The sequence below is a fragment of the Peromyscus eremicus genome, chromosome 16_21 (assembly GCF_949786415.1).
Source record: "Peromyscus eremicus chromosome 16_21, PerEre_H2_v1, whole genome shotgun sequence".
NCBI classification, from domain to species: Eukaryota; Metazoa; Chordata; class Mammalia; order Rodentia; family Cricetidae; genus Peromyscus; species Peromyscus eremicus.
Genome location: NC_081432.1, coordinates 7,825,043 through 7,851,719, shown reverse-complemented (window position 1 = coordinate 7,851,719; position 26,677 = coordinate 7,825,043). Strand labels below are relative to the sequence as shown.

General features: G+C 48.7%; 1 protein-coding gene across 1 annotated transcript in view; it reads right to left on the bottom strand.

Moving 5' to 3' along the window:
* Positions 1 to 23,385: 23,385 nt before the first annotated feature.
* Slc37a1 (solute carrier family 37 member 1) overlaps positions 23,386 to 26,677 on the bottom strand; it is a 51,476-nt gene continuing 48,184 nt past the window's right edge. The window contains exons 19-20 of the mRNA XM_059244069.1: positions 24,756 to 24,820; positions 23,386 to 24,335 (exon numbers count right to left, since the gene is read on the bottom strand). Of these exons, the coding sequence (XP_059100052.1) occupies positions 24,320 to 24,335; positions 24,756 to 24,820 (81 nt within the window). The 3' untranslated portion in view covers positions 23,386 to 24,319. The remainder of the gene's footprint in view (positions 24,336 to 24,755; positions 24,821 to 26,677) is intronic.

Genomic DNA, 26,677 nt, shown 5'->3' with positions numbered 1-26,677 from the left:
AGGGGTGAACTGGCTCTAGATGCAGTAGGACCCAAGGGCATACTGTGTCTGTCTGTATGTCTGTACCTTCCTTTCCAGTCTCTGGGCTTTCCCATGTGGCCAGCATTACAGTCCACTGGCTGACTGTCCAGCCTCACATCTGGTCAGTTGGGTCACGCAACAGAGAGGAACTTTCTGAAAAATCTATGAGAAATGTCCTGGGGGAGTGACTGGGTACAGTGGGCCACATTTTAATGTCATAACCATGAGTCACAGGTTGCTTTGTTAATTATATTTTTAAATAGAATTTTTATGCTGGAACTATTTTAGACTTATAGAAAAATGGCTAAGCTAGAACACACAGTTCCCAGATGTCCCAGAGCGATTCTCTTGACTGCTAACATCTTAGAATAGCAGGGCACATTTGTTAAATTAATGAGCCAACATCGATACATTAGCACTAACGAGAGCCCATGTTTTATTCAGGCTCCTTGCGTTTGCCTTGTCCATGTTGTGCCCCTCGATCCAAGGTGGCACTTCTCATGTCTCCCCTCAGCTGGGGCAGCTTCTCAGCCTCTCCCCGTGTGTGATGACCTTGACATCTCTAAGGAGGCCCAGGCAGCCCTTTTGTAGCCTGTCTCTTAATTGGGTTCTGTCTGATGCCTTTTCTCCTGAGCAGTCTGGGGTTACAAGGCTAGGGATGAGATAATGCGTAGGTCCCTCATGCTGTACCAAAGGCGAGGCTGAGCATAGGGATCATTACTCCTGGCCCTGACCTTGATCAGCTGGCTGGGGAAATGTTTGTCAAGATTCTCCCTGCAGACTTCTTCCTCTTCTTCCTCTTCCTCCTCTCCCTCCTTCTCCTCTCCCTCCTTCTCCTCTCCCTCCTGCTTCTCCTCTCCCTCCTTCTCCTCTCCCTCCTTCTCCTCTCCCTCCTGCTTCTCCTCTCCCTCCTCCTCCTCCTCCTCCTCCTCCTCCTCCTCCTCCTCCTCCTCCTCCTCCTCCTCCTCCTCCTCCTCTTCTTCTTCTTCTTCTTCTTCTTCTTCTTCTTCTTCTTCTTCTTCTTCTTCTTCTTCTTCTTCTTCTTCTTCTTGTTTTAGTTCTTCCTGGAAAGAAACAACTATGTGCAGACCATGCCCCACTCCTGAGCACAGTGTGCCAACATAAATCTGACTTTTCTGCATGGGGAACTGGCATCTCTCCCTCCATGTGTCTCTTCAGCATCTGATTAGATCATCCTGGCTTCGTGGGAACTTGTCTTACACTTTGAGTTTAAAATCTGATTCTACCTCTTTTACTTTGTTGCTCAGTTTGTTTCTCTCTTTGCTGTTGGGTGACTCTTCAGTTGGCTCCAAGCCTCTTTGATGAGTCTACAACAACGCACTTCACTTCCCTTTTCCTATCTGTGAACAAACATCTCCTCATCCCAGACAGGAAACTGATGATGGACCAAAGTAAGGATACAACCAAAGTCCAACTTAGTGAATCAGTAAGTGTTTGGGGGTGACTTACAGGAGCATCGGTAACTCAAATGCAGTTCCATCACCAAAGTCCATTAAATCATAGATGATGACTCCATGCATCCCTAGAGTTTCCTGAACAACTTGCAGGCAGCTTTATGCTCAGAGAGTTTCCTCCCCTCAGTAGTTCTTACTGCTTAGATAAGTTAGGAGAAGGAGGGACCTTGTGAATCTGGTGAGTTTTGGGGACTTCCTGATACTTGTGAGTTGTCTACTTTCTGAATTTTAACAAGCTTCTCCCAGGGACGGAATATTTCAATTCAGAGGAAATTGCCACACGGCAGGTGTGTGTGTGTGTGTGTGTGTGTGTGTGTGTGTGTGTGTGTATGCATGTAGAAGTCAGAGGTCATTGTAAGGTGTTGTTCCTTCTTTCTTGTCTATCCACAGATCTAGCCTAGTGTCTCTAGCCTAGAGATAGCGTTGGTGATCATCAAGGATTTATTAGGTCTGTGTCACCTGCCTCAGAGTGCCAGGCCTCTGGTTACACAATCCATTTGGATTGTGGAGAGGGGGGAGAGAAAGACTTGGTCCATCCTCTGTGGTTGGGTGCACCTCTGTATGTGACAGGAACACTGCACCATGTGATGGTTTTACGCTCCTTCCCTATTTGAGAAATGTCACGTCTCATCAGAAATCTCTCTCAGGGAAAGCAGAGTGCAGAGATGTTCTGGGAAGGAGGCAATGCACCAGAGGCAGTACAATGAGCCTGCTCAGCACTGGTGAGAACTGGGCAGAACGTCTTTTGGTGAAGGCTGATTGGTAGACTACCACTGTATTCGTTACTTTCCTCATTGCCTTGACAGAATACCAGCTCTGAAGCAACTTACGTGAGAAAGGGTTTATGTTTGTTTGTGTCTGACATGGTGGCAGCACAGTCTCGCCTGTGCTGGAGGGAAGCCACTTGCTCTGGGTGCATCAGGAAGCAGAGAGAGGTGAATCCTGGGTTTCAGTTGGCTGTCTGTATTTTCCCTTTTTATTTAGTCATGGGACGATGCTGCTCACATGCTGGTGGGTCTTAAATATTTATTCAGCTAATCCTCTCTGAACACGCCCTGACGTATGGCTCACTAGCACCCTTGGCATTCCTTAATCCAATCAAAATTAACCACCACAGCCACCTAAAAACACTTACACTGGGTGGCGTGGCATGTGCCTTTAATCACACCCAAGAGTATTTGGGCTGCACAAATTGGACTCAATGGGGTAAAGAAAAAAAAAAGAACATGAAGTTTGGTGAGTAAAGAGGTTGGAGTGGGTCTGGGAGGAGGTAGGGGGCTGAATATAATCAAAATGCATTATATGAAATTCTCAAAGAACTAATGAAAATATTTAAAACTTGCTGTGGGCTGTGGGTTTTCTTTCTGTATGCTGTGAATATGTGTGGCTCCCATTGGATAATAAATAAAGCTGTTTTGGCCTATGGCAAGAAAGTTTACAGCTAGATGGTAAATCCAAGCAGAGATACAGGGAGAAGAAGGGTGGAGTGGGGGGGGGGGGAGATGCCAGCTGCCGCCAAAGAAGCAACAAGATGCCAGCAGAGCAGTAATGCCACCACCACATGGCAACATATAAATTAATAGGAATGGGTTAAGATGGATAGAGCTAGCTGGCGAGAAGCTGAAGCCATAGGTCATACAGTTTGAAATTAATACAAGCCTCTGAGTGATTATTTTATAAATGGCTGCAGGACTACAGGGCTGGGTGGGACACAGAGAAACTTCCCTCTACAAAAACTTCTCTGTGCATTACTAAAGGACACATTTCTATGTTCTCTCCTGTGGGAGCCCATTTTCAGGTTCCTTGTGGCTTTACTCAGCAGGTCCACATAGGGAGGATGATTAGGACCATGGGCCTGAGTGCAGGTGTCTGAGATGGTCTGCACTTGACTGTGCTGGGGGAGGAGGTCTTTTGCTCCACCCCTTGGCATCTCTATAAATACCCTGGGGCAGAGACAGTCAGGGCCTGTTGGAAAAGGTTCCAGGCCCTCTCGAGGCTATCCTTTATTTTCTATCTGATTATCTCTGCAATATAAATCCTTCTATCTAATATTTCCTGCTTCTCGCACTCAAGAAAACTCTGGGGAACTGTGGGGTTGGTGGGTAAATGCCCCACACTTTCCTTCCTTTGTGCATTCTGACTAATAATAAAATTGAACACCTGGGCAGACAGGGTTGACAAAGGCCTAGTGTGTCCCTCAGGATCCAGAGATATGAGCTACTGTGATGCTGGAGGGGAGAGCAGGCCTCCTCAGCACAGGAGCAGAGGCCAGAAGGAAGCTGAATTAAGGAGTGGAAAGGGAGCCAGTGTTGGGAGTGGAGAAAGTTCCTGGCTGTGAGGACAGAACCTCTGGCCCCAGGCAGAGCCGAGCATCCTAGGTGAGCTGGTTTAATCATTTTGGCTTCAAGATGGCGGTGGTCCAGAAGAAAATGGCCCCCATAGGGAGTGGCACTATGAGGAGGTGTGGCTTTGTAGGTATATGGCCTTGTTGGAGGAAGTGTATCACCGTGGGGTGGGCTTTGAGGTCTCCTATGCTCAGGCTACGTCGAGTGACATAGTTCATTTCTCATTGCCTGTGGATTAAGATATAGGACTCTCGCCGGGCAGTGGTGGCACATGCCTTTAATCCCAGCACTCGGGAGGCAGAGCCAGGTGGATCTCTGTGAGTTCGAGGCCAGCCTGGGCTACCAAGTGAGTTCCAGGAAAAGGCGCAAAGCTACACAGAGAAACGCTGTCTCGAAAAACCAAAAAAAAAAAAAAAAAAAAAGATATAGGACTCTCTCTTGACAGCAATGGTGGTGCACACCTTTAATCCCAGCACTCCTGAGGCAGAGGCAGGTGGATCTCTGTGAGTTCAAGGTCAGCCTGGTCTACAGAGCAAGTTCCACAAAGAACCTTTCTCAAAAAACAAAAACAAACAAAACAAAACAAAATGAACTCTCAGCTCCTTCTTCAGCACCACCTCTGCCTGCATGCTACCATGTCCCGCCAAGACAATAGTGAACTAAACTTCTGCTACTGTAGCCATCACAATTAAATGTTTTCCTTTACAAGAGTTGCTGTGGTCATGGTGTCTCTTCACAGCAATAGAAACCCTAACTAAGACAAAGACCATCCCTAGAAAGGTGGGCTCACCTTAAGGTGGGCAGAATAATTATTCCTTTAATGGGACACTGAGCTTTTCCTTCTGAGAATCCCTGTCCCCAGGGCAGCAGCTTACAGACTACATCTGCATGTGTGCATTCATGTGTGTGTGTGTGTGTGTGTGTGTGTGTGTGTGTGTGTGTGTGTTAGTTCTGCCTGCTTTTCCTTTTTTCTATCTCTTTTCTCAGAATGCTTTCCTAACACTTTAGACTTTTTATTCCCCCAACATTTGGGGCTTCCTTAGTTCTTCTCTAAAGCTTCCCTTGAGTTTTAAAAATTATATATCCATATGTGTGTGTGTGTGTGTGTGTGTGTGTGTGTGTGTGTGTGTGTACTTTGCTGAGTTTATGGTGGTATTGTGTTCCCCAAAATATTGTGCACCCTAATAAACTTATCTGGGGTCAGAGACAGAACAGCCACAATATTAAACAGAGATTAGGCAATGGTAGCACACGCCTTTAATCCTAGCATTCCAGAGGCAGAAATCCCTCTGGATCTCTGTAAATTCAAGGTCACATTGGAACCAGCCAGGCATGGTGACACACACCTTTAATCCCAAGAAATGAGCTTTTAATCCCAGGGAGTGATGGCAGATAGCAGAAAGGTATATAAGGCGTGAAGACCAGGAACTAGAAGCATTTGGCTGGTTAAGCTTTCAGGCTTTTGAGCAGCAGTTCAGCTGAGATTCATTCTGGATGAGGACTCAGTGGTTTCCAGTCTCAGGATCAGCTGAGGAACTGGCAAGGTGAGATAGCTGTGGCTTGTTCTGATTCTCTGATCTTCCAGCGTTCACCCCAATACCTGGCCCAAGGTTTGATTTTATTAATAAGACTCTCTAAGATTCATGCTACAGTGCAGCATGTGTAGGAGCTCTTAGAAGACAAAAGAGGGTGTTGTGATCCCTGGAACTATGTTACACATGGTTGTGAGGGGCTATGCATGTGGGTGCTGGGAACTGAACCCAGGCCCTCCGCAAGAGCAGTAAGTACTCTTAACCAATTCTCTCTGGGCACTCAGACTGACTGACAGTTGATAACCTCACATTGAGGGGGACCCTGCAGATATCCAGGTAAAGGAAGTGAACCCTCAAAGAGATGAGAATGAAAACCCAATTCAGATTGACATTGTCAACCTGGATCTAATGCCAGGCAGTTCATTGTCAGCATATTTAAGACACAGTACAATTTGGGAAAAGGTTTCCAGACAACAATCATTCTAATTCCAGGTGCACAATAAAGCTTAAGGTGTGACTACATAGAAACTCCTTTACAAAGTCCATGTGACCATGAGGGTAGGTTCTATGGCTAAAGGCCTAGAATCTAGTGTGGTCTCTGACTGAAATAGAACAGAGGTCAGCAGTCCAGAAAGTACATGTGACATCTCCCCTAAGGATGAGTAACAGTCTAAAGAGGGAAGAGTCCGGGATAATCATTCCAGGGGATTTGGGCAAGGTCTGCATCTATAGAAAAAGGTGGGTGAGGTCTGCCTCCACAGATAGCAAAAAGGTCAGCAGGTTATTAACAAAATCCACTTCCAGCCTTCTGGGTGGAAAAACAGGTATTTTATCTCCTCCATTGAGAAGAAAGCCCTGTGTGTTTAACATTCCTGGTTTTCCTAATGATCTGTGGGCCCAAGGACCTTTGTGTTCCCAACATCTTTCTAGGGTATGATGTGAGTGTGGGTACATGGAAGGCCTGTGCACTGATGGGCACTTTTCCCACCATCTCAAACTCTTCCCATTTCTTTGTGTAAGGACACTAGTAATCTCGCGGCTGCCCCCATCCTGCCATACCTTGTGTCTCTTTGAAGACATTCTACATTCAGAGGCGTGAGTCGGTGCAGTTACGTACAGGGGAAAAAAAATTCACACAACCCATGCTCCCATTGCAGGCAGCAACCTGTTCTGTTTTTCAGGCTGGCTTGAGCTCTGGCCTCCTGTTCGCTTCCCAGGTTTAACGAGGAAAGACAATGGCAAAAGAACTGGCATCCGATTGGAAGCACTTTGGGAAGCAGGCCAGGCTTGTTTAGAAAAGCTCCTTAGCTTTAGAGTTGAGGTGTTTGAGCAGTGTGATTAACATGTTACACAGTGGTCCCCGGCAGAGCAGCTGCCATCACAGAGCAGGAAAACAGCCTTGCTTCGGGCAGATTGAGGACCTGTCACTTTGGAGTACCAAACTGGGTATTTGATTGCATTTAAAGCTCTACACAACTGACTTGAGGTTCTGCAGTTTTATTGTGTAGTTGTTAAAGCTACTTAGGAAGCAAAAACTGTGCTGTTCCTAAATAACCGAAATGACATCAGGGTGCACACTCCAAGGCATTTTGCTTTTTAACATCAGGGTGCATGCTTCAAGGCGCTCTGCATTCTGTTTCAACTGATGGGCAAATGAGAAGCATGGCTGTAACCACACACCATGTCTGCCTCCTGAGTGTGAAATGTCCACTTTACCCTGGCAGTTGTTTTTGCAGTGGACATGAGATGCTGCCGCCCTAGTTTTCTCTCTGTTGCTCTGATAAATGCCATGACACTCCACCATTCAGGGCAGGAACTGAAGCACAGACTATGAAGGAATGCTGCTTACAGGCTTGCTCTCTATGGTTTGCTCAGCCTGATTTCTTATTATACCTCATGACCACCTGCCTAGGGGTGGCACCACCCATAGTGGGCTGTGCCCTCTCACAGGCCAATCTGATGGAGGTATTTTCTCAGTCTTTCTCTTCTTATATGACCTTGGCATGTGTCAAGTTGACAAAAAGCTAACCAGCACAGATGGCCTATGTTGCCTTTTAAGAAAAGCAAGGTTATCCCCGCCTGCAGTTCCGTCTCAGTAGCACTTGGCATGCTTTTGCATGCAACTGGAATGCAGAGAAGCCAGGGTAGGGGATAAAGGTAAGGCTGATGTTTATGTCATAGGCTTGTTTAAAATGATGCTGGTATTGAAAGAAAAAGGGAGCTATATTTTGAGGACAGGTAGGTGGGTGGATGGATAGCTGGTGGATAAATAGGTAGATGGAGTCATGAGTATAGGAGTGGATGGGTGATATGTGGATGCTGAATGGATGCATGCATGAATGCTTAGATCTGTGTGTCTACAAATGGATAGATGGATACCGGGATGGATGCCTAGATGCATACATGTATGTGTGGATGACTGAGAAAATAAAGATGTTTGGCCTGTGTCAGGTAAATGGCAGTGCCTTCACTCACAGAAGTCCAATGATAGGCAGGCACACACACACACTGAGTACTTACTATGAGGCAGGTTTCAGGTTTTAGGGGCCCAAGATTCCTGGATGAGGCATCCCTTTTAAGGGTTAAAGACCACTACCTCTGAGGAGGTGATATCTGGCCAGAGTCAGGAGCCAGCTTCACACAAGGCAGAGTGTTGCCACAGAAACAAATGCTGAGAGTTGATGACATGACATTGCCACTGTGTGGAAACTACAGTGTGATAGTCCACAACAGGGCCTCAGGAACACAGTGCATACTCAGATGCCTCCAAGCCCATTTTCTGTCTTCTCTGTATACTCTGAGACTGACCCACACAGGCACACTAAACCATGATTGGACTCAGCCAGTGAGGAGCTCCATTAGGAGCTAAGAGATGGGGGTGGAGACTAAGTCCTCAGGAAGTTACTTCTGGCGAGTGACTAAGGGTCACTGTTCAAGGGTCTCCTGTTTGGGACTGGATGCTTTCAGAGCTTGTTAAAACACTCAAGCTCTGGCCCCTTTTACCCTGGTGTTCCCAGATCCACTATGCTTGACCTCTGGTGACCACACTGTCCTCTGGGCAGCCATGATCCCTGCTTATGCCTTTATCACAGCCCTTTCCCACATAGCACACCTCAATTGTTTTAGTTTGAGCTTTGTGTCCTGTGAGGATCTTGACTGATGGTCTATGAACACCTTGACCAGGAAACTGGTCCTCCATGTGGACTAGGGCGGGCTGTCATTTACAGGAGCCGGGCAGGAGGATCTCCTTGCTAGAACAATGGGATGTGGGTAAACATGGGTACAGTAGCATCTCGATGGCTAAGATCATTACCAGTGTCAGCATGGAAGGAGGAGAATGAAGCCCTGGGGAGATGCTGGCGTTGCCATGGCAATAGTTGTGATTGAGGATAGTTTATACATACACAGGAAAAGGAAAAAATGAAACCCACTGATCATGCACCTAAGGAGTGAAGGGGCAGTTTGGAAGGTCTCTTAGCCACCAGGAAGGTGTAGCTAAGCCAAGGCTGGGGGCTGGAAGGGACAAAGCACTGCCAGGTCACATGATGAGATCAGGGACATGTCAGTTGTCACAGCTGGGAGGGACACTTTTGGACGGAGTGCTGGTCATTGTGCTCCAGTGCACAGGACAAGCACACACAGAGAATTGTCCAGTGCAAATGTCAACAGGACTGAGGTCAGAGCAGTAATGGGGGAGCGTGGAACCCCAGGGCATGGCATGGAGATCTTTGAGCATGAGTGAATGGTTCCGATTTCCCTGCCCAAGCTCTCCTTGCCCCTGTGCCCAGATACCAGGGCTCTGGCCCACAAGCAGTTATGCAGTATATGGCTTTTTGTATCACTGTGCCCAAACCTGACAGAAACAACTGACCGGAAGACAGGACTGACTGTGTGGAGGGTGTGGTGGAGCAGAGGACCTCAGCGTGGTGGCAAGGGAGAAGAAAGAGAGACGGGGAGTGAGAGAGAAAGCCTGTGGTACTTGGCTCTTCCCTTCTACTTTGGTTCCATGTGGTATCTTAGTTTTTCTCTGGAAAAACTCTCACCTACCCAGAGCTGGGCCCCAGTCTCACAGGTGGTTCTAAATTCAGCCAGGAAGACAGTGAAGAGAAGCCATGCCAGCTGCAGTCCTGCTCTGTGGGAGATGGTTTGTCTTGACCGTGATCTGTTATGAAGGAGAATTCCTGGAAAGATGCTATGTCTGCAGAGGCTGACTGATGACTGACTGAAATTTCACGAAAATTTACTGTGGAGAGGTTTGAATGTTGCAGGTCCAAGACCCTAATTATAATTTATTGTGAGCTGTCTTTAGCCCACTAAATACCCACTCCTTGACTCCTCTGTGTCAGACCAACCATACTGACAAGTAGATTAAAAACCTTTTAGAATATTTTAGTCACCTGAATTTCTCTTTTTTCAACTACTTTAAATGGTTTGGTAAATAACACTGTTAAAATACACAGGGCGGGGCTGGGCCTCTGTGACAACACATGGGTTCTAGGCCCAGCACCATAAAAATAAAATGGACAAAAGTCAAGACACATGGAGAGGGTAAATTACCTACCTCTTTTTCCTCCTGCCCCTCTGGGTTAGCACAGCCACGCCTAGGGGTCAAGGCGTAGGTTCGTAGGTGCAGCCCAGAGGACATCTGGTTAGTGGGCCTTAGGGACACAGTGAAGGGCTTCTTAAGAAGCTCTGCATGGTGATCACCCACAGTTGGAGATGAATTCCATGTTTGCAAGTCCTGGGGCGCTGGCAGCCATCTTCCTTGGCACCAGGACTGCTGGAAAAAACTTCCTGCCTTGGCATCTTAGAACAACACTGGAATGTCAATGTGGCCTGCAGTTTGGGGGGCTGTGAAAACAGGTGTAGCCACCCCTGGGATTCCATATGGGGCTTGGTGGGCCCCACACCAGCCACAATTGTTAGGGTCGTGAGGGAGGAGGGCAGAGGTATGAAATAAGAGCGTGGGCAGTGCTGTAATTGGAGTACCCTTTACCTTTCAGCTGATTCTCTGCCGAGTTCCTAAAGCCGGCATAAACATCTCCAATTCTGATTTCATGAATTGGTTCCAGATGGCAGGATGAAAAGGCAGGGCAGTGACATATTGTAGATGAGGTAGGTCCTGCTCCTGGGAGTCTGTGGAAACCCCGTGACCACAGGGAAAGTCAAACTGCCATATGGACTCAGCTCTTCCAGGAGCCACTGCCATGCTGGAAGAGTAGCTGGCGCCAAGGACGGTGTGCAGCGTGTGTAAGAGGTCGAATTGTAGCCTCCTGCGTCCATCTGGCCCACGAGCGTGAAGCTATTTGGAGAAAGGTTCTTGGAAGATGTGGGTAAGTTAGTGTCTTGATTTCATTTCTGTTGCTGTGAAAAAACACAGGGACGAAAAGCCACTTAATGGATAAAGGTTTGTTTCCGCTCACGGTTCCAGGTTCTGGGTTCACTCTTGTGGGGGAAGTGAAGGAGGCAGGAACTTGAAGCAGCTGGTCACGTGACATCCAGACTCCAGGGCAGACTGAAGAGCATGCATACATGCCTAGTGCTCAGCTCGCTTCCCCTGCTCTTAGACAGCCCAGGACCCAAACTCGGGGAATGGTGTGACTTAGTTAGGCTTTCTATTGCTGTGAAGAGACAGCATCACCATGGCAACTCTTACAAAGGAAAACATTTAACTGAGGCGGCTGGTGGCTTACAGTTTTAGAGGTTTAGTCCATCACCATCATGGCAGCTGGGAGTATGGTGGCGTGCAGGCAGACATGGTGCTGGAGAAGTAGCTGAGAGTCCTACATCTTGCAGGCAACAGAAAGTAAACTTTCTCACTGGGCGTGGCTTGAACATATATGAGCCCTCAAAGCCCACCTCCCCAGTGACACACTTCCTCCAGCAAGACCACACCTACTCCAACAAAGCCTCCTAACAGCGCCACTCCTTTTGGGGGCCACTGTCTTTCAAACCACCACATGGTGCCTCCCCCTTTTAGGCTAGTTTCCTCACATAAATTCAGACACTCCCTAACCCCCATCCCCGCCCCAGACAGGCCCACAGGCCTGTCTGATCTAGACAGTTTCACTGAGACACTCTTCCCAGGTGATTCAAGGTTGTGTGTCAAGTTGACAATTTAAAACTAAGGGATGTTGGGATGAGACTATGCCAGCCTTAAAAAAGACCTAAATCCAACTGACAAGTGTCCCCGAAGAAAGTAGAGTGGGGGAGGGATGTGAAGATGGGCACTGGTGTTAAGATTCATTCCCTGGGGGAGAAGTAAACAACATCTGCCCCACCTCCTAAGGTCCCAACTTCACCCAGGGGAAGCAAGGAGTTCGTTAGGCTTCCTAACAGAGCAACCAGTTAGGGGTTACTGCGGGGGGCATCACACTGCAAGGTCTGCATCCAGCAGGGATGATGGTTTTCCCAGGGCTGTGTGGTAGCCCCTCCTTCCCTGATCCTTCCCCACCTGTATGCTCTAGCCTCTCTTCCCAGGTCACATGCAACCAGGGCAGAAGTGCATACAACTGGTTGAGAGGGATGGCTGGATACTCAGATGAGGTTCTCCGGCCCGGCCCCCACCGTATCTAGTTCCTCCCCAGACTCCTTCTGTGAGTGAAGATAAACAGTAAACAGGCCCAGCTGTGAGGAGTCTCAGGACTTTTGTGCGCAGTCTCAGGAGTATGAAAGGTGGCGGCTGTTTGTTTCGGGGGGGACGCGTCCTGTACATCAGATGGAGAGCTTGCAGCCAGGTACCTACAAGCCCAAGGAGCACTTAGGACTGTAGGGAACCCTCAGGAGTCAGGAAAGAGGCATGAAGACTCTCCTCAGAGCTTCCAAAAAGACCAGCCCTGCTCCTACTGGGCGGGATGTCTGGCCTTCAGAATGGTGAGGGAGCCTGTCTCTTGTTTAACATCAGTTGGCTCGTGACGCTTCGGTGTGGGAGCCACTGGAAACACACACTGCTTCAAAGGGATTTCATTTATTTATTTATTTATTTATTTATTTATTTATTTATTTATTTATTTATTTAAGGCTTGCTTATTTATTATGTATAGTGTTTTGACTGCATGTATGCCTGCACACCAGAAGAGGGCACCTGGACTCATTATAGATGGTTGTGAGCCATCATGTGGTTCCTGGGAATTGAATTCAGGACCTCTGGAAGAACAGCCAGTGCCCTTAACCTGTGAGCCATCTCTCCAGCCCCTCAAAGGGATTTTTAAAAACCCCAACCTGTCACTAGTTTTCTAAACACTGTGCCCAAGCACCCAACAGGAAGATCTTAAGGGGAAAGCGATTCATTTTGGCTCACAGTTCCAAAAAACCCAGTCTGTGGTCATTTCTCTCTCTCTCTCTCTCTCTCTCTCTCTCTCTCTCTCTCTCTCTCTCTCTCTCTCTCTCTCTCTGTGTGTGTGTGTGTGTGTGTGTGTGTGTGTGTGTGTGTGTACCTGTTGGGAGGTAGAATATAATGACAATAGGAGAGTATGGTGGAAGTGCTTCTTCAGGACCAACAGGAAGGAAGCACAGGAAGAAGCCTGGGTAAGAAGTTCCCAGTGACCTACTTCCTCCAGCACCTAGGCCCCACAGTCTACCTTTGGCCACCTTTCCATATGGCTTTGTATTATGAACCCATTAGGAGATTAACCCGCATTAGCTCAGAGCCCCTGATATCTAACTGGAAACGCCTTCATAGACACATCCAGAGGTGTAGTTCGTTAACCCAGCAGGCACATCTCAACCCAATCACGTCTACAGCCAAGGGGAACCACTACAAATGGGAAGGCTTAAAAGGACTGGGGTCCAAAAGAGCAAGACCATGGTGTGAGTGTGTGTAGGGGGCTGTTGGGACAGTGGCCAGGCACACATCTTCAAATGCCAGGAACTGCAATAGAGTGTGTGTGTGAACTGCGTCCCCGTCACTGAGCACACTTGGTTCTGAGCTCCCGTGAATAAGCTTCGTGAAGATGTGGACCAAGATAACACCATGGCCCCTTCCTTTTCGACCTTCTCACGGGCTGAGCCAGACACCTGCTGTTGCCTTCTAAACAGGCCTGTAGACTGACTTCTTTTCCATCTCAATGACCCCGGTCCTGTGCATTTATGATTCCAATTCCCACACAAAACCCGTTCTGTCGCAAATATCAGTGAAGATGCTTTGCTGCCATAGAACCTAAGTGCTGTGTGGATGTTGGCAGAGCAGGGCTTTCTCCGTTTACCCCCTGTTGACAAGGCAGGAGACCCCCTTCAGCGGCGCTAACAGGGGCAGAGGCACATCTGTAGGGCCCGGGGCAGTGGTGGGTCTGGTGTTTAGGAAGTTGGCAATGGCAGCAGCAGCAATAGCCACAAACACAGTGATGGCAGGTCTGTGTGGCTGCTGCTGCCCCTGGCTTTCACTCTACCAGTCCTTATTTTTTTTTTTATTTATTTTTTTATTTTTTTTTGGAGCCTGGTCCTCCTGACATCTTGTAGGTACTCAGAGCCAACTCATTGTAGCAGGCTTTTTTGGACCACCAGCCCCCAATTCATGACACAGAGACTTATTATTAATTATGAAAGCTCGGCCTTAACTTAGGCTTCTTTCTAATTAGCTCTTATAACTTAAATTAACCCACTTCTATTAACCTACATGCTGTCATGTGGCTCGTGGCTTGTCCCCCTGCATGTCCTGCTTCCTCTGTGTCCAGCTGGTGACTCTGCCTTTTTCCTCTCTGAGTCCTCTCTGTCCCCAGAAGTCCTGCCTGACCTTTTCCTGCCTAGCTATTGGCCACTTAGCTCTTTATTGAACCAATTGCAGTGACACATCTTCTCATGGTGTAAAGGAATATTCCGCAATACCTCATATTGTTTCAATGATCTGCTACTTGGCCAGCATGCCCAGAGCATAGGTTCTAAAGCTGAGGTTTATGCCAACACTGGGAGGTCAGAGCTATATGACCTGTGGATAGAGTGTTCTTCACTGAAAATAGAAGATCTAAGGACAGGGACAAGGACCATGTCAAGGTTAGAGTACAAACACTACCCACGGATGTCTAAATGGCAGACATTTACTGTTCACTATGCTTGATTCTGGAAGTGTAGGTGAAGGTGCTGCCTATTCCATTCCTGATGAGTCTCTCTCCTGGCCTTAAGTGGGTTCTTTCTGACCATGGCCTCTCAAGTAAGAGAAAGAGGGCTCTGTCCCATTGCCTCTTCTTCTTCTTCTTCTTCTTCTTCTTCTTCTTCTTCTTCTTCTTCTTCTTCTTCTTCTTCTTCTTCTTCTCCTTCTCCTCCTCCTCCTCCTCCTCCTCCTCCTCCTCCTCCTCCTCCTCCTCCTTTTTTTTTTTTTCCGAGACAAGGTTTCTCTGTGTAGTTTTGGTACTTGTCCTGGCTCTCACTCTGTAGACCAGGCTGGCCTCGAACTCACAGAGATCCACCTGGCTCTGCCTCCCGAGTGCTGGGATTAAAGGCGTGCGCCACCACTGCCTGGCCCCCATTGCTTCTTTAAAAAAGTAATACTATTATTATTGGTTATAGTAGCAGTAACATCAAGACAGGGTCTCATGTAGCTCATATTGCCTTGAACTTGCCATGTAGCCTGAAGATGACCTTGAACTTTGTCTGATCCTCCAGTCTCCATCTCCTGATGGAGTGCTGATTATAGGAGCGTACCACACTTGGTTTATGCAGTGCTAGGGTCTAGCCCATGTTTCGTGTATGCTAGGCAACTCGAGCTAAGCCACACCCATGGCTCTACCTTGTCTCTTCTTACGAAAGCTCCAATCCTTATGAGAGCTTCACTCTTAGGACCCCATTTAGCCTTTGTTACTTTCCTCTCCAAACACAGCCACTGTAGAGCTACACATTTGTTTGGGGGGCACAGTTAGTTTAGGGACTTCTGCCACTAAAGCCATGGCAGTGTCTTTGCTGGGCTGCTCTGGCCCTTACCTCACTGTAGACTTGTAGGGGGTATAAATCCCTGGACCAGGTTTCTGCAGAGTATGAAGAACTTCAATTATTGTTGTATAAACTTGGGTCCTTTGACCCAAGCAATTACCATGTTGGAGAGCCCTCTCCTGAGGAAGAGAGCATCTATACGCTCATCACTGCATGGACATGCTCACTACTGCATGGACATGCTCACCACTGCATGGACATGCTCACCACTGTATGGACATGCTCACCTCTTCATGGACATGCTCACTACTGCATGGACATGCTCACTACTACATGGACATGCTCATCACTGCATGGATATGATTGCCCCTTCATGGACATGCTCATCACTGCATGAACATGCTCACCACTGCATGGGCATATTTGCCTCTTCATGGACATGCTCATCACTGCATGGACATGCTCACCACTGCATGGGCATATTTGCCTCTTCATGGACATGCTCATCACTGCATGGATATGCTCACCACTGCATGGACATGCTCACCACTGCATGGGCATGCTCACCACTGCATGGGCATACTCACCACTGCATGGACATGCTCACCACTGCATGGGCATACTCACCACTGCATGGACATGCTCACCACTGCATGGGCATGCTCACCACTGCATGGACATGTTCACCACTGCATGGATGTAAAGAACACAACCATGTAGGTACCAGAAGACATGGATAATGGCACACAGCTCATTGTGTGTCTATTCTATACAAACTCTTACCTTCTAACTTTATGAAACAGCTTGAATGTTCTCTAGGCCTGGGTAACAGGGTCTAGGATAAGTAGTTTCCTGGGCTCTGCATCCTTAGGCCAGTTCTTCCAGCAGGGCACTAGCAGTTCACCCACAGGTGTCTGCCCAGGAACGCTAAAAATGCTGAGGATACTGGGCATGGTGGAGTAAGTCTTTAATCCAGGTAGTTAAGAGGCAGAGGCTAAGTATAGCCCAGCCTACATAATGAGTTCTAGGTTAGCCAGTGCTGCATAGTGAGACCCAGTCTGAAAAAACAGGGATGGCTGGGCTGATCCTGGACCAAAGAATCAGACTCTGAGGGAGGATGGACCTGAGCTACCAAGAGCACTTTTGTGGCGTGGAGGAAGTCACATCTCTGCTGCAAATCCAGCATCCAACCGATGCCAAGATTTTGTGGCTGTGGTATGGGGAGGTTTCTGCTAAGGACTGGGACCACCCAGGAATGGGTCCCCAGACCCCTCCTCTAAGGAGTGACAAGCTCATTTTCTGCCTGACTAGGAGAAGCTGGCTTCCCGGTGACCCCAATACAGATTTCCAAGAGAGAGTCATAAGGTTGAAGAGCATTAACTCCATAGCGTCTCAAAGCAGATGACTTCTCACTGGTTCCTCCTCCCTATTAGTCACTTATCCAGCCATTCCCAAATTAGCCTGTGCATAGCCATATGCATGTCAGGGAAGCAGTGACTGACAGCTTGTCCCAAAATGGAAATGCTGATGACAGAAGTTGCCTGTAAAATAGCCCAGGGATTTTTTTGTTTTTATTTTTATTTTTTTAGATCTCACGTGAGAAGCCCAGTCTGGACAGGAAAAGAAGCCAAGTGGCCTTGACCCAGGCAAGCTGCAGAGGGATGGCTCAGCAGCCTTGAGGGATGAGGCAGATCACGGATGGTACAGCAGTCTAGACAGCACTGTTCCCACACTGGACTGTGAGGTCCTAGAATCCTGCGATAGCTCCATACGTCCCAGTGATTGCCATGGCACCCAGCAGGATGCAAGACACAATCAGAATTCAATTGCTAGGCTCAGGAAAGATGACAAGAGCTAGCTGTGGCTGGGTAGAACAAGACAGAACTTGAGGCTAATGAGAGGCATGTGCCAGTACCTACTGAGAGGCTCCTCCTGCCCCTCTTGGAGATGAGGACGAGAAGTTAAGAGCAAACAGGATGGTAGCAAACTGTCCTCTTCTGAGTTCAGTCATTGACAATTAGGAACAAGGGCACAGAAGGAAGGCGTCTTCAAATTCCATAGGAGGGGTCTGTTATGATGACTGTCTTGAAAGGTCTTCATGCAAAGCCTTTATGAAGGAAGAAAGCAAACATGTCAAGGCCCCTTTGATTCACTCATCTATCAGCAATAGGTTTGGAATGTCACACGTGTTGGGCGGTGTGTTGAGAACCAGGGTGTGCAACCATGGCTTGCCCTGGTAGAGGATACCATCAAGCATGGAGGCAGACTTAGGGGTGAAAAATTCCAGCTCCGTGTGAGGGGTTAAGATGGTACATGAGAAGCTCTGAGAGTTGGAGGAGGTGCACAGACCCTGTCCAAAGAAGGGTGCAGCCACACTGGGCCATCTCAGTCCAGAGCAGTCAGGGTGTAGTGCCCAAGTCTCTAGAACCCCAAACAAGACCACCACACTGATATCCAATACAAACACATGGTTTATTGATTATAAGCTCAAGTTCGGACCATAATCCAGCCCTCTGACAGAGTACAGTAGGTGGAAGAGAATGGCCCTGAGCTCTTGGGGTTTGGGACTTTTAAAGGGAAAAACCACAAACAGGGAGGTACAAGCCTTGGTGTCTCAGGATTGGATGAAGGTATGTAACCTTTAATTCATTGGTTGGGGTCTGGAGGAATTTTCAACAACGGTTATCAGGAAGCCACAAGGACATTTGGAGCCCACAGATGTTGACCAAAGTTCCTCATTGGCCAGCCCACCCTGGTTGGGTCACCTTGACCAGGGCCCTGGCAGTTTGTGATTTTTCTTGGAACTCTTTGTGGTTTTTACTGGAACCAGGTTCAGCCCCTGGTCAAGCCCTGTTTAAAATGGAGTTCTTTCTTAAAATGGAGTTCTTTCTTAAAATGGAGTCTATCTTGTTCTCTCAAGGGCAAGGGTGGAGGTGGCCTTCTGCTCTCTGATAGTGGGATCACTTAACAGTCTGGCCAAGTTGTCTTGACTTTAAAGAGCAAGGGAAAGCCCCTGAGTAGAAAGTGTGGCGGACTCAACAGGATTATCAACATGCTATGGTCCTAGTTCTTGGTGAGGTAGACCGAAACATATGCCCTCAACAGCAGCACTCGGTGTCACTGACTCCAGGTGTTGTGTGACAAGAGCTAGTGGGCCAAGACTGGCACCCGACAGTCAGCTGTCGTGTGAGCTGGTTGAGGATGGAGATCCGATGTTCGATACCAGCTAGTCACCTCTTCTAACTCAGCAGTTTATGGTAGTTCTCAGTAAAGCACCGGCTACAGCCAGAAGAACCTCATTCCCCAGCACATGCCTGCTCTGCCCCGTGATGGTACAGATGCTTGTAAATGTCTGCAGTTTAATGGTAGATGCTGTTCTTATTTTTAGCCTTCAGTTGTGATCATTAGACTATTCATACAAAAGAAGATGGTTTAAATGTGGGATGTGCGCCTGCTCTCCCAGATGGGGACGGCTGCCATGTGGCAGGTGTTTACATTTATTCCGGAAATCTGTTCTTTCTGTCCACTTCCCTTAGCTGGAGTCTGCCTTACAATCTTTCCGGGGCTGGCTCGAATGTCAGATTCTTCATTTGCATCAGGCAGAACATAAAACTACATCAGAGAAAAAGGTTATTTGACTTAGAGATCTCAGCGGTGCACAGCAGTGATGCTCACCTCAATTCAAATGGGTGCTTGGCTCAGTGAACGGTGGCTTGAACCACCTCCTCCAGGGGTTAAGAATTCTCATGGGGGGCTGGGCATGGTGGCCCACATCGTTAATCCAGAACAGCCAGGGCCACACAGAGATATCCCATCTCAAAACAAAGAAACAAAACAGATTCCTCATGGCCATCTCCTTACAGCTCACCTCACTGTGACAACAGGTGTAATCTGAACATCGCCCTAAGAGAACAACTGTCTGCTCTGTTAGGTCACAGATGCACTTCAAGAGCTCCATCTTCGTTGGGCTCATGAACAGATTTTCCATTTCAGAATCGTGCATGAAGAAGGTAGCTGGGGAAGCTTGTTTATGTACGCCCTCATGAATTCTCTACTAGAGCCTGTCTGGGAATAAAGCCCCAGCATTTTCCACAGAGCAAATCATTAGATATTTAAATGCTTTGTACCCCGGATGCACCACAATGAGAAGGGGGATACGCTTATAAGAGTCTTTTCAAATATGGCTGGAACCCACTTCGAAGAGCCACTGAAGTCCTTCAGTATTCTTTGTAGAAGTTTTTTAGGAGATAACGTTTTTTGGAAAATATTCAAGATTGTACCAAGACGCGCTGGGAAAGTTAGTTATGTGCTGTGAGGGAGTCATTAGGGCCGAGCTGAACTGAGACACCCACAGGGATTCCTGTGTGTGGGAAGCTGTCAAGGGCAGTTTTCCCTCAGCCAGAGAGACAGTGGTGACTACCTCCTCCCGACGAGGGGACTGAAGGGGGTCCTGTGGTCGGTCTGAAAACTAGGATAAAATCAGAGCTAACCATGCTGCATGTCAACTCTCTGTTCCTGCCCATAAAGGGGGTGTGTTGCCCACATAGAGTGACTGGGGTAGCAGCTGTGTGTACTAGTCCGGGTTACTGGTTAACTGTGCAGTCGGGGGTGACTGTCATGTATATAGTTGGAGGTTTCTGTCAGGTATGCATTGGGGGTGTCTGTCAGGAGCCCTCACGAGTGAGATTAGGATTCCAACAAAGGAGGTTCAAGAGGGATCTCTCACCCCTTCCATCATGACGCTGCGGTAAGAAGGGACTGTCACAGTCTCCCACAGACTGACAGTGGGACCAAACGAGCTTTTCCCTCATGGCTCTCCTGCCATGAAGGTCCCTGGCATTCTGCTTCATATCCTGTGTCTGGGCTAGCTTAATGAGCAGCCACCTTCTCCAATGTCAACAGTCACCAAGGTAGAAGAAGGGCATCATGGTTGTCGTGAGTCCTGCCCATACTTCCAAGGACTCTTGTCACTTGTCCGGTGTTAGTTAATTGGGACTCTCAACTTGACTGCATTTTGAGTCACCATAGAAATATACCTCTGTGTGTATCTATAAGGGGGTTTCCAAAATGTTTAACTGCAGAGGGAATGTCCACCCCACTTCAGGGGCCACCATGCCACAGGCTGGGACAGCAGCTTTATCCCTCTGTGCTTCCTAACTGTAGACAATGTGAGCATCCTCAGGATCCTGTCACCATGCCTTCATCATCTTGATGGGTTTGTATTCTTAAACTGTGAGTCAGCTAGGAGGGGTCTAGGAGCAGAATGGCTGCAGAAACCTACTACTGTCTACCTCAGAAGACCACATTTGTGTCTTTTGGGGGTCCCAGGAAAACGACTATTTGATCATCACCCAGGGCTGGAGGGTAGGTGCCCTCCAGAGAGATTGTACGTGGTCAGGAGAAGAAAATACTTTTACCTGCTCAGACCCCTGGAATCCCACCCCCCCAACACTAGGCTTTCATTTTTTGGAACAACTCATTTTGACTAGAAATGTAGCCTAGACTTTCCTGGAATTCATTTTGTAGCCCAGAATAACCTTGAACTTCTCCTCTGTCTACCTCCAGAATGCTGAGATTATGGGCATGTACCACCTTGTTTAATGGGTGTAGGGATCAAACCCAGGGCCTCATGAATGCTAGGCAACTAAACCACATCCTTAGCTCTACTCTGACTAGATTTCACAGGTCAGTGCCTGGAGGGCCGGCTCTGGTCCCTGCTGTGGACAATCTGAGGCCCGTGGAGAACCTTTGGCTCATGGCTGGGGGCCAGGGGATCTTGGTCAACCATTCTTCCCGCCCAGCCTGGGCTCCTTGGTTGCTCTGTGGCTGCCTGCAGTCCTGCCCTGCAGGGACTGTTTGCAGACTTGAGTGGCAGCCACAGGCCAGCACATTTCCATGTGAACGCAGCATGAGTCTCAGCTGCTATTTTCAGATTCCAGTGATCTCAGCCACTGCTGGATAAAAAGAAGACAATTTTTATACTGAAACTGTACACTTTTCCCTTAAAAGTCACGGCAAAATCTTCTTCATTCATGCATTGAATTCCTGCTAAACTGCTCTTAAAAGTAGTGGTGTGTATGTGTTTTCAGACAGTCTCTAAAGGTACACAGCTTCAGGGCTCAGCCTGGAAGGTGAAGGAAGGTAGGACAGCCTTTCCCCACGGGTCACAAAGGTTTTCTTCTAGTGCTTTGGGTACATTGAGCTGGGAGTGGACCATCAGCCTTTGAGGCTTCCTGCACTGAGTGCTTGGAGGCCATGGGCTGGAACTGCCACTGCCCCATTCCAGGAGACATGATGGGTGAAATCTCAGAGGGACCCTTTTGTAGGCAGAGAACAGTGGGTTTTAAAAGAGTTTGTTAAAAAAAACAAAACAACAACAACAAAAAAAAACACCTCAGCTGGGTGGTGATGGTGCATGCCTTTAATCCCAGCACTTGGGAGGCTGAGGCAGGCAGATTTCTGAGTTCAAGGCTAGCCTGGTCTTCCAGGACAGTCATGGCTACAGAGAAACCCTGTGTTGAAAAAAAAAAATCTCACAACAGGACAGTTGTCCATATGAACGCACAATGATTGTGACAGTATGCACAAGGCCTGTGCAAGCTCAAACCAGACAAACTCCCATCATGAAGAGAGGAGGTGGGCACAAAGAGAAGACCCATCCCTAGCTGAGGAGCTTCTGGCAATTGATAGTTGCCAGGAGAGGAAAAGGAAGCCAGTGTTGGAATAGAAAAGGCTCCTGGTCACGAGAACAGAACCTCCAGCTCGGGTGGAGCAGAGCATCCTAGGTGGGCTGGGCCAGTCATTTTGGCTTCAAGACAGGCTTAGAAAGACACGCTCACCTTAAGCCAGGCTGAAGAGGTGGGCAGAATAATTAGTCTGTTAATGAGACACTGTGCTTTTCCTTCTGAGAATCCCTGCCCTCAACAGCTTACAGTCCACAGCCGTGTGTGTGTGTGTGTGTGTGTGTGTGTGTGTGTGTGTGTGCGCGCGCGCGCATAGTTTTTCTTTTTCCTTTTTTCTCTCTCTTTTCTCAGTCCATTCTTAAATTCTTTTATTAATGAGACTAACTCCAGAGGGGACCCCCATACCCCCTGTATCACTAGGAGAACTGGTAACCTCGGTGTGTAACAAACTGACAGTCAAGTCAATGTCTGTAGAGATTTCCTTTGCAGAAAACAATTTTATATGTGTGGAAATAACATTAAAATTAAAACAACAGCAAAAAACCCAAACAATGAGAACAACTAAAGACAGAAGCCTGGAGATGGTAGTGGGCTTCCAGAGGAGCTCAGGGACAGCCTTCCACCAACTGTTGGTCTGCAGAACTTGGGGGTGCTCCACCCTACCCCGTGAGTCATGGCCTGTTGCTATGGATGCCTCAGCAGAACTACCTTAAAGCACAGCCCCCCACCTCTGAGAATATGCATCATGAGAACTTGGGCCATTGCAGATCCTGAGGACTGAATGCTCAAGTACCTCTTCCAGTGTCCAGGTGTGACCCTCACACTCACCAAGTGGCATTTTACTGTCAAGGACAAGTGTTGGGATATCTATCACATTCCATAACTGACCAAATATCCAGAGCTGTTGTTTACTGGGGCCCTGGCCCAGCCTTCTTCATGGAGCCAGGGTACACTCCAATAGGGAGCCCCCTTTCTGTTGCAAAAGTCAGCAAACATGTCTTTTAATGGTTAATATTTTGTAATGATTAATTACATTTAATTAATCTATGTAATGATTAATATTTTCAACCTGACAGACTCTAGACTCACCAAGGGAAATGAGCCTCTGAGCATGTCTCTGAAGAATGTTCTAGACTGGGTTAACTGAAGTAGGAAGACCGACCCTCTTCAATGTGGGCAGCACCATTCCATGGTCTGCAGTCTCAGATTGTAAAGAAAGGAGAGACGAGCTGGGCATGAGCCGCCATCTCTCCCTGCTTCCCGACTGCCGATACAATGTGCCCAACCGCATCAAGCTCCTGCCCGCATGCCTTCCCTGCCACAGGAGCCAGAAGAAACCTTTCTTTCCTTTAAGTACCTCTTGTCAAGTATTTTGTCCCAGCAACATGGAAAACAACTGATATAGTCTCCGGTCCTAAGAAAACCAAAGCGACGTAGTCTGTCTGGAAAGAATCATTTATGTTGTACTTGGGCTTTTTTTTTTTTTTAAATAAAAACTCATTTATTTCAAAGAGCAGATACATACAACTAAGAAGACAAATGGCCACAGAACAATCATAGTTTGTCTCAATAAATAAAACCCCATTTATATCTCTTAAAATCTATATAGCACATTATACATTTAAAATAAATAATCCCTGTGGGTCTAGAAACAGCCCAGGTGTCTGGGGTAAGAGGGATGGCTGGGTGGGACCCATTGCTTCTGGTACCCCATGAAACCCCCTCCCCAGCTTCTGTGCTTCTCCATCCTGCAGGGGACCACGGCACGAGCTTTGGGACTGGCCTTCCCAGCGTCCCCATCTTGTTGGGGGGGGGCTTATTGCTTCACACTCATTCACGTCTTGACATGACCAGTTTCCTGGTTGGTACCGAGCATGGGTCTTCGTGACTGCTGGGTGTGGACTCCATCTCAGTTTCTGTCTGTAATTGGGCTTTCTCATGCTGTTGGTTAGTTGGTGGGACATTTGTGACCTGTCCTGTCCTTTCACCCTGCACATTCAGGACACAGGAGAGTGGGATGGCCTGGGCTCACAGGCTATAAACATTCTGCACTGGGTACCTGAGAGGGGTGGGCTGCCTGGGCGCTGCAGGCCAGTCCTTCCTGTCACTGTACAGGCTAGAGTTCAGTGGCTAGCGGGCACCACGCACCTGCCAGGCTGGGGCTGGCTGGGCCATTGGGCCTTGGCCCATTAAGGCAGTGGGACACAGCCAGGCAGGCTCCCCACTGTCATTCTGAGCTCCATGTCTGTCTGTCCAGCAGGTCTCAGGGTAGCTTGTGAGTCGCTCCCAGATGCACGTGCAAAGGCGAGTCTTTCTTTTTATGACAGGATCCTTCCTTTCAGCTTTTCCAAAGACAGTGTGTGTGTCTAAGACGGGCCCCGGGCACTCCGGAGGACTCATGGTCAGTGTTCCTTCAGCCTAAATGCAAAGGAGAGGGTGACAGAGGGCCACACAGCAGATGCCAAGCACACGGAGAATGCACAGACCCTACGCAGGGCCGGCCCTGGGCCCTCCTCCCTGGGATGCCTGGCTTCGGGAGCTGGCTGGTGGGTGAACTATGCGCCCTTCCCACGGCTTCTGCTTCTCCAGCTGGGCCTGGAGACTCTCTTGGCTGGGAAGGCACAGCGCAACAAACTCCACCAGGAAGGCAACCGCCTCACATTCCCCTCACTGGGAGTCTGAGGAGAGGTTCACGGAATCACACCCACACAGAGGCACTTACTACACAGGAAAGGAGAGTGACTGTAGTGTGCCCAAACCAGGACGGGTGGTTAGCTCTTCCCTTCCCATCAGACTGCCTGGATTGCCTCAATTCCAGAGAGGCCACTGTGGACTTACGGAGCCTGGATCCCTGCAGCCGGCCCTGGACAACTCAGTTCCTTGTGTATGAGGCGGATCAGGAACTGTACCCAAAACAGAGAAAAGACACCGTCACCGTGTGAGGACAGAGCAGAGGGCAGGTGTGGCCTGTTGAGGCTTGCTGGACTGTGTGGTTCCTCCTCTGAAGCACCCACAGGTGTATGCCCCGTGGAGAGCAGAGCAGAGATGAGGCCAGCACCTGGCCTGAGGGGAAGGCTGCCTCTCACTAAGTCTTTGGGATAATCCAGACACCTGCCCCCAAACAGGCTTTTAGCACAGACTTCAAAACTGATCCAACCACAAGAGGTCCCAAACGGAAACAAGACAGAAAATGAAAGGGAGGTATAGCCCACGGTATGGAGCTACACGGAGGAACTCTGGAGCCAGGTAAGCAGGTCATGAGATGGAGTACTGGGAGGCTGAAGTAATGCCTCAGGACTAGCATGTTTTGTAGGGAGCCTGTCTGAGGCCTAACCTTGTGTGTGTGTGTGTGTGTGTGTGTGTGTGTGTGTGTGTGTGTGTGTGTGTGTGTACACGTGTGTGTACACCATTGGCGGCTTTCCACACAGTGCTAACTGCTAGGCTGAGAGCCATCAGCTTACCTGGTTAACTTCACACCCTTCATGTGCCAAAAGGCTCAGGGTAGTTGTTCACCAAAGCGGAGTAATGGCTGGCTGCCACCCACAGCTCAGGGCTTACCCTGCCACAGGTGTGGAGCTGGTCTCTGTGACCGACAGCAGGATCACAAGCAGGTTCTGGGGCTGCATTGGAAGGGGATCCTGACAGGAGTCTCAGCTGCTGCTGGCATGTACTTAAAGGGCAGCAGGTATCCTAATCCAGAGGGGTTTGGGGTAGGGGAGCAGGCAGTACAGGTCTGAGGGACCACTGCTGCTCCTCATCAGCTGCACACCAGGCCTCAGGTCTTGGCTCTCGATGCCCTATGATCAAGATGGAGGCCCGCGTGCATGAACTAAGGAGAATGGGAATGTCCCCTATGGACAACACACTGTCCCAGCACTTGGCTCGGCCCAGGAACAATCACTGGACAGTAGTGGGAATGAGGAAATACCAAAGCCAGGGTTGGCGGCAATAGAATTTTGCAGCAAATTGGGACTAACTCCAGCTCTAGCTCTAACTACCCAGGGCTGAGCTGGCAGCCTGCCAACACCGCTACTCCCACCAAGTACAATGTGTGGCAAGTGCTGGCAGAAGAGACCTGTGATGGTGAAACCACACTGCCAAGAAGAAGGAAGAGCGATAACAAGCGGGGCCTGTGGGTGTGCGACAGCCTGCGTGGGAGTCACCTTCCAACAAAGCTCTGTGCCCATGCAGGTGACAGTGACCAGCGGAGAGGGGACTGCCCACTCCCTGTGTCTGCCCCCAAGATGCTGGGGGCCTGAGTGGCATGGGCTGGAGAGGAGACGAACAGCCACAAGCCCGACCAGTCCCAATGCCCAGGCAGCAGGAATGTGGTCCCCTAGCATCCTTGAGGAAGTGAGCTCAGGTCCTGGAGCCCCCAGCCTGACTGGGAAAGGGATAAAACTGGTTTATTTTAAGGAAAAAACACTGGAAGGTGGAAGGGCCTGCCAGAGCTTTAGGGGATTTATTTGCGTATGTATAATTTGGGGAAGTCTCAGGCAGCCAAGCTCTAAACTGTTTTCAGTGTAGTGCTGGGCACCAGTGCAGGGTGTGTAGGAGAGTGCGCTCTGCTGAGCCGCATCCCCAGCCCTTACATAGCCGAGGATGACCTTGACCTTCCAGTTCTATGCCTCTACCTCTCAAGTGCTGGGGATACAGGGGTGCAGTGCTGGGGTTACAGGTGTGCAGTGCTGGGGTTACAGGTGTGCAGTGCTGGGATTACAGGGGTGCAGTGCTGGGGATACAGGTTATGTCACCACTCT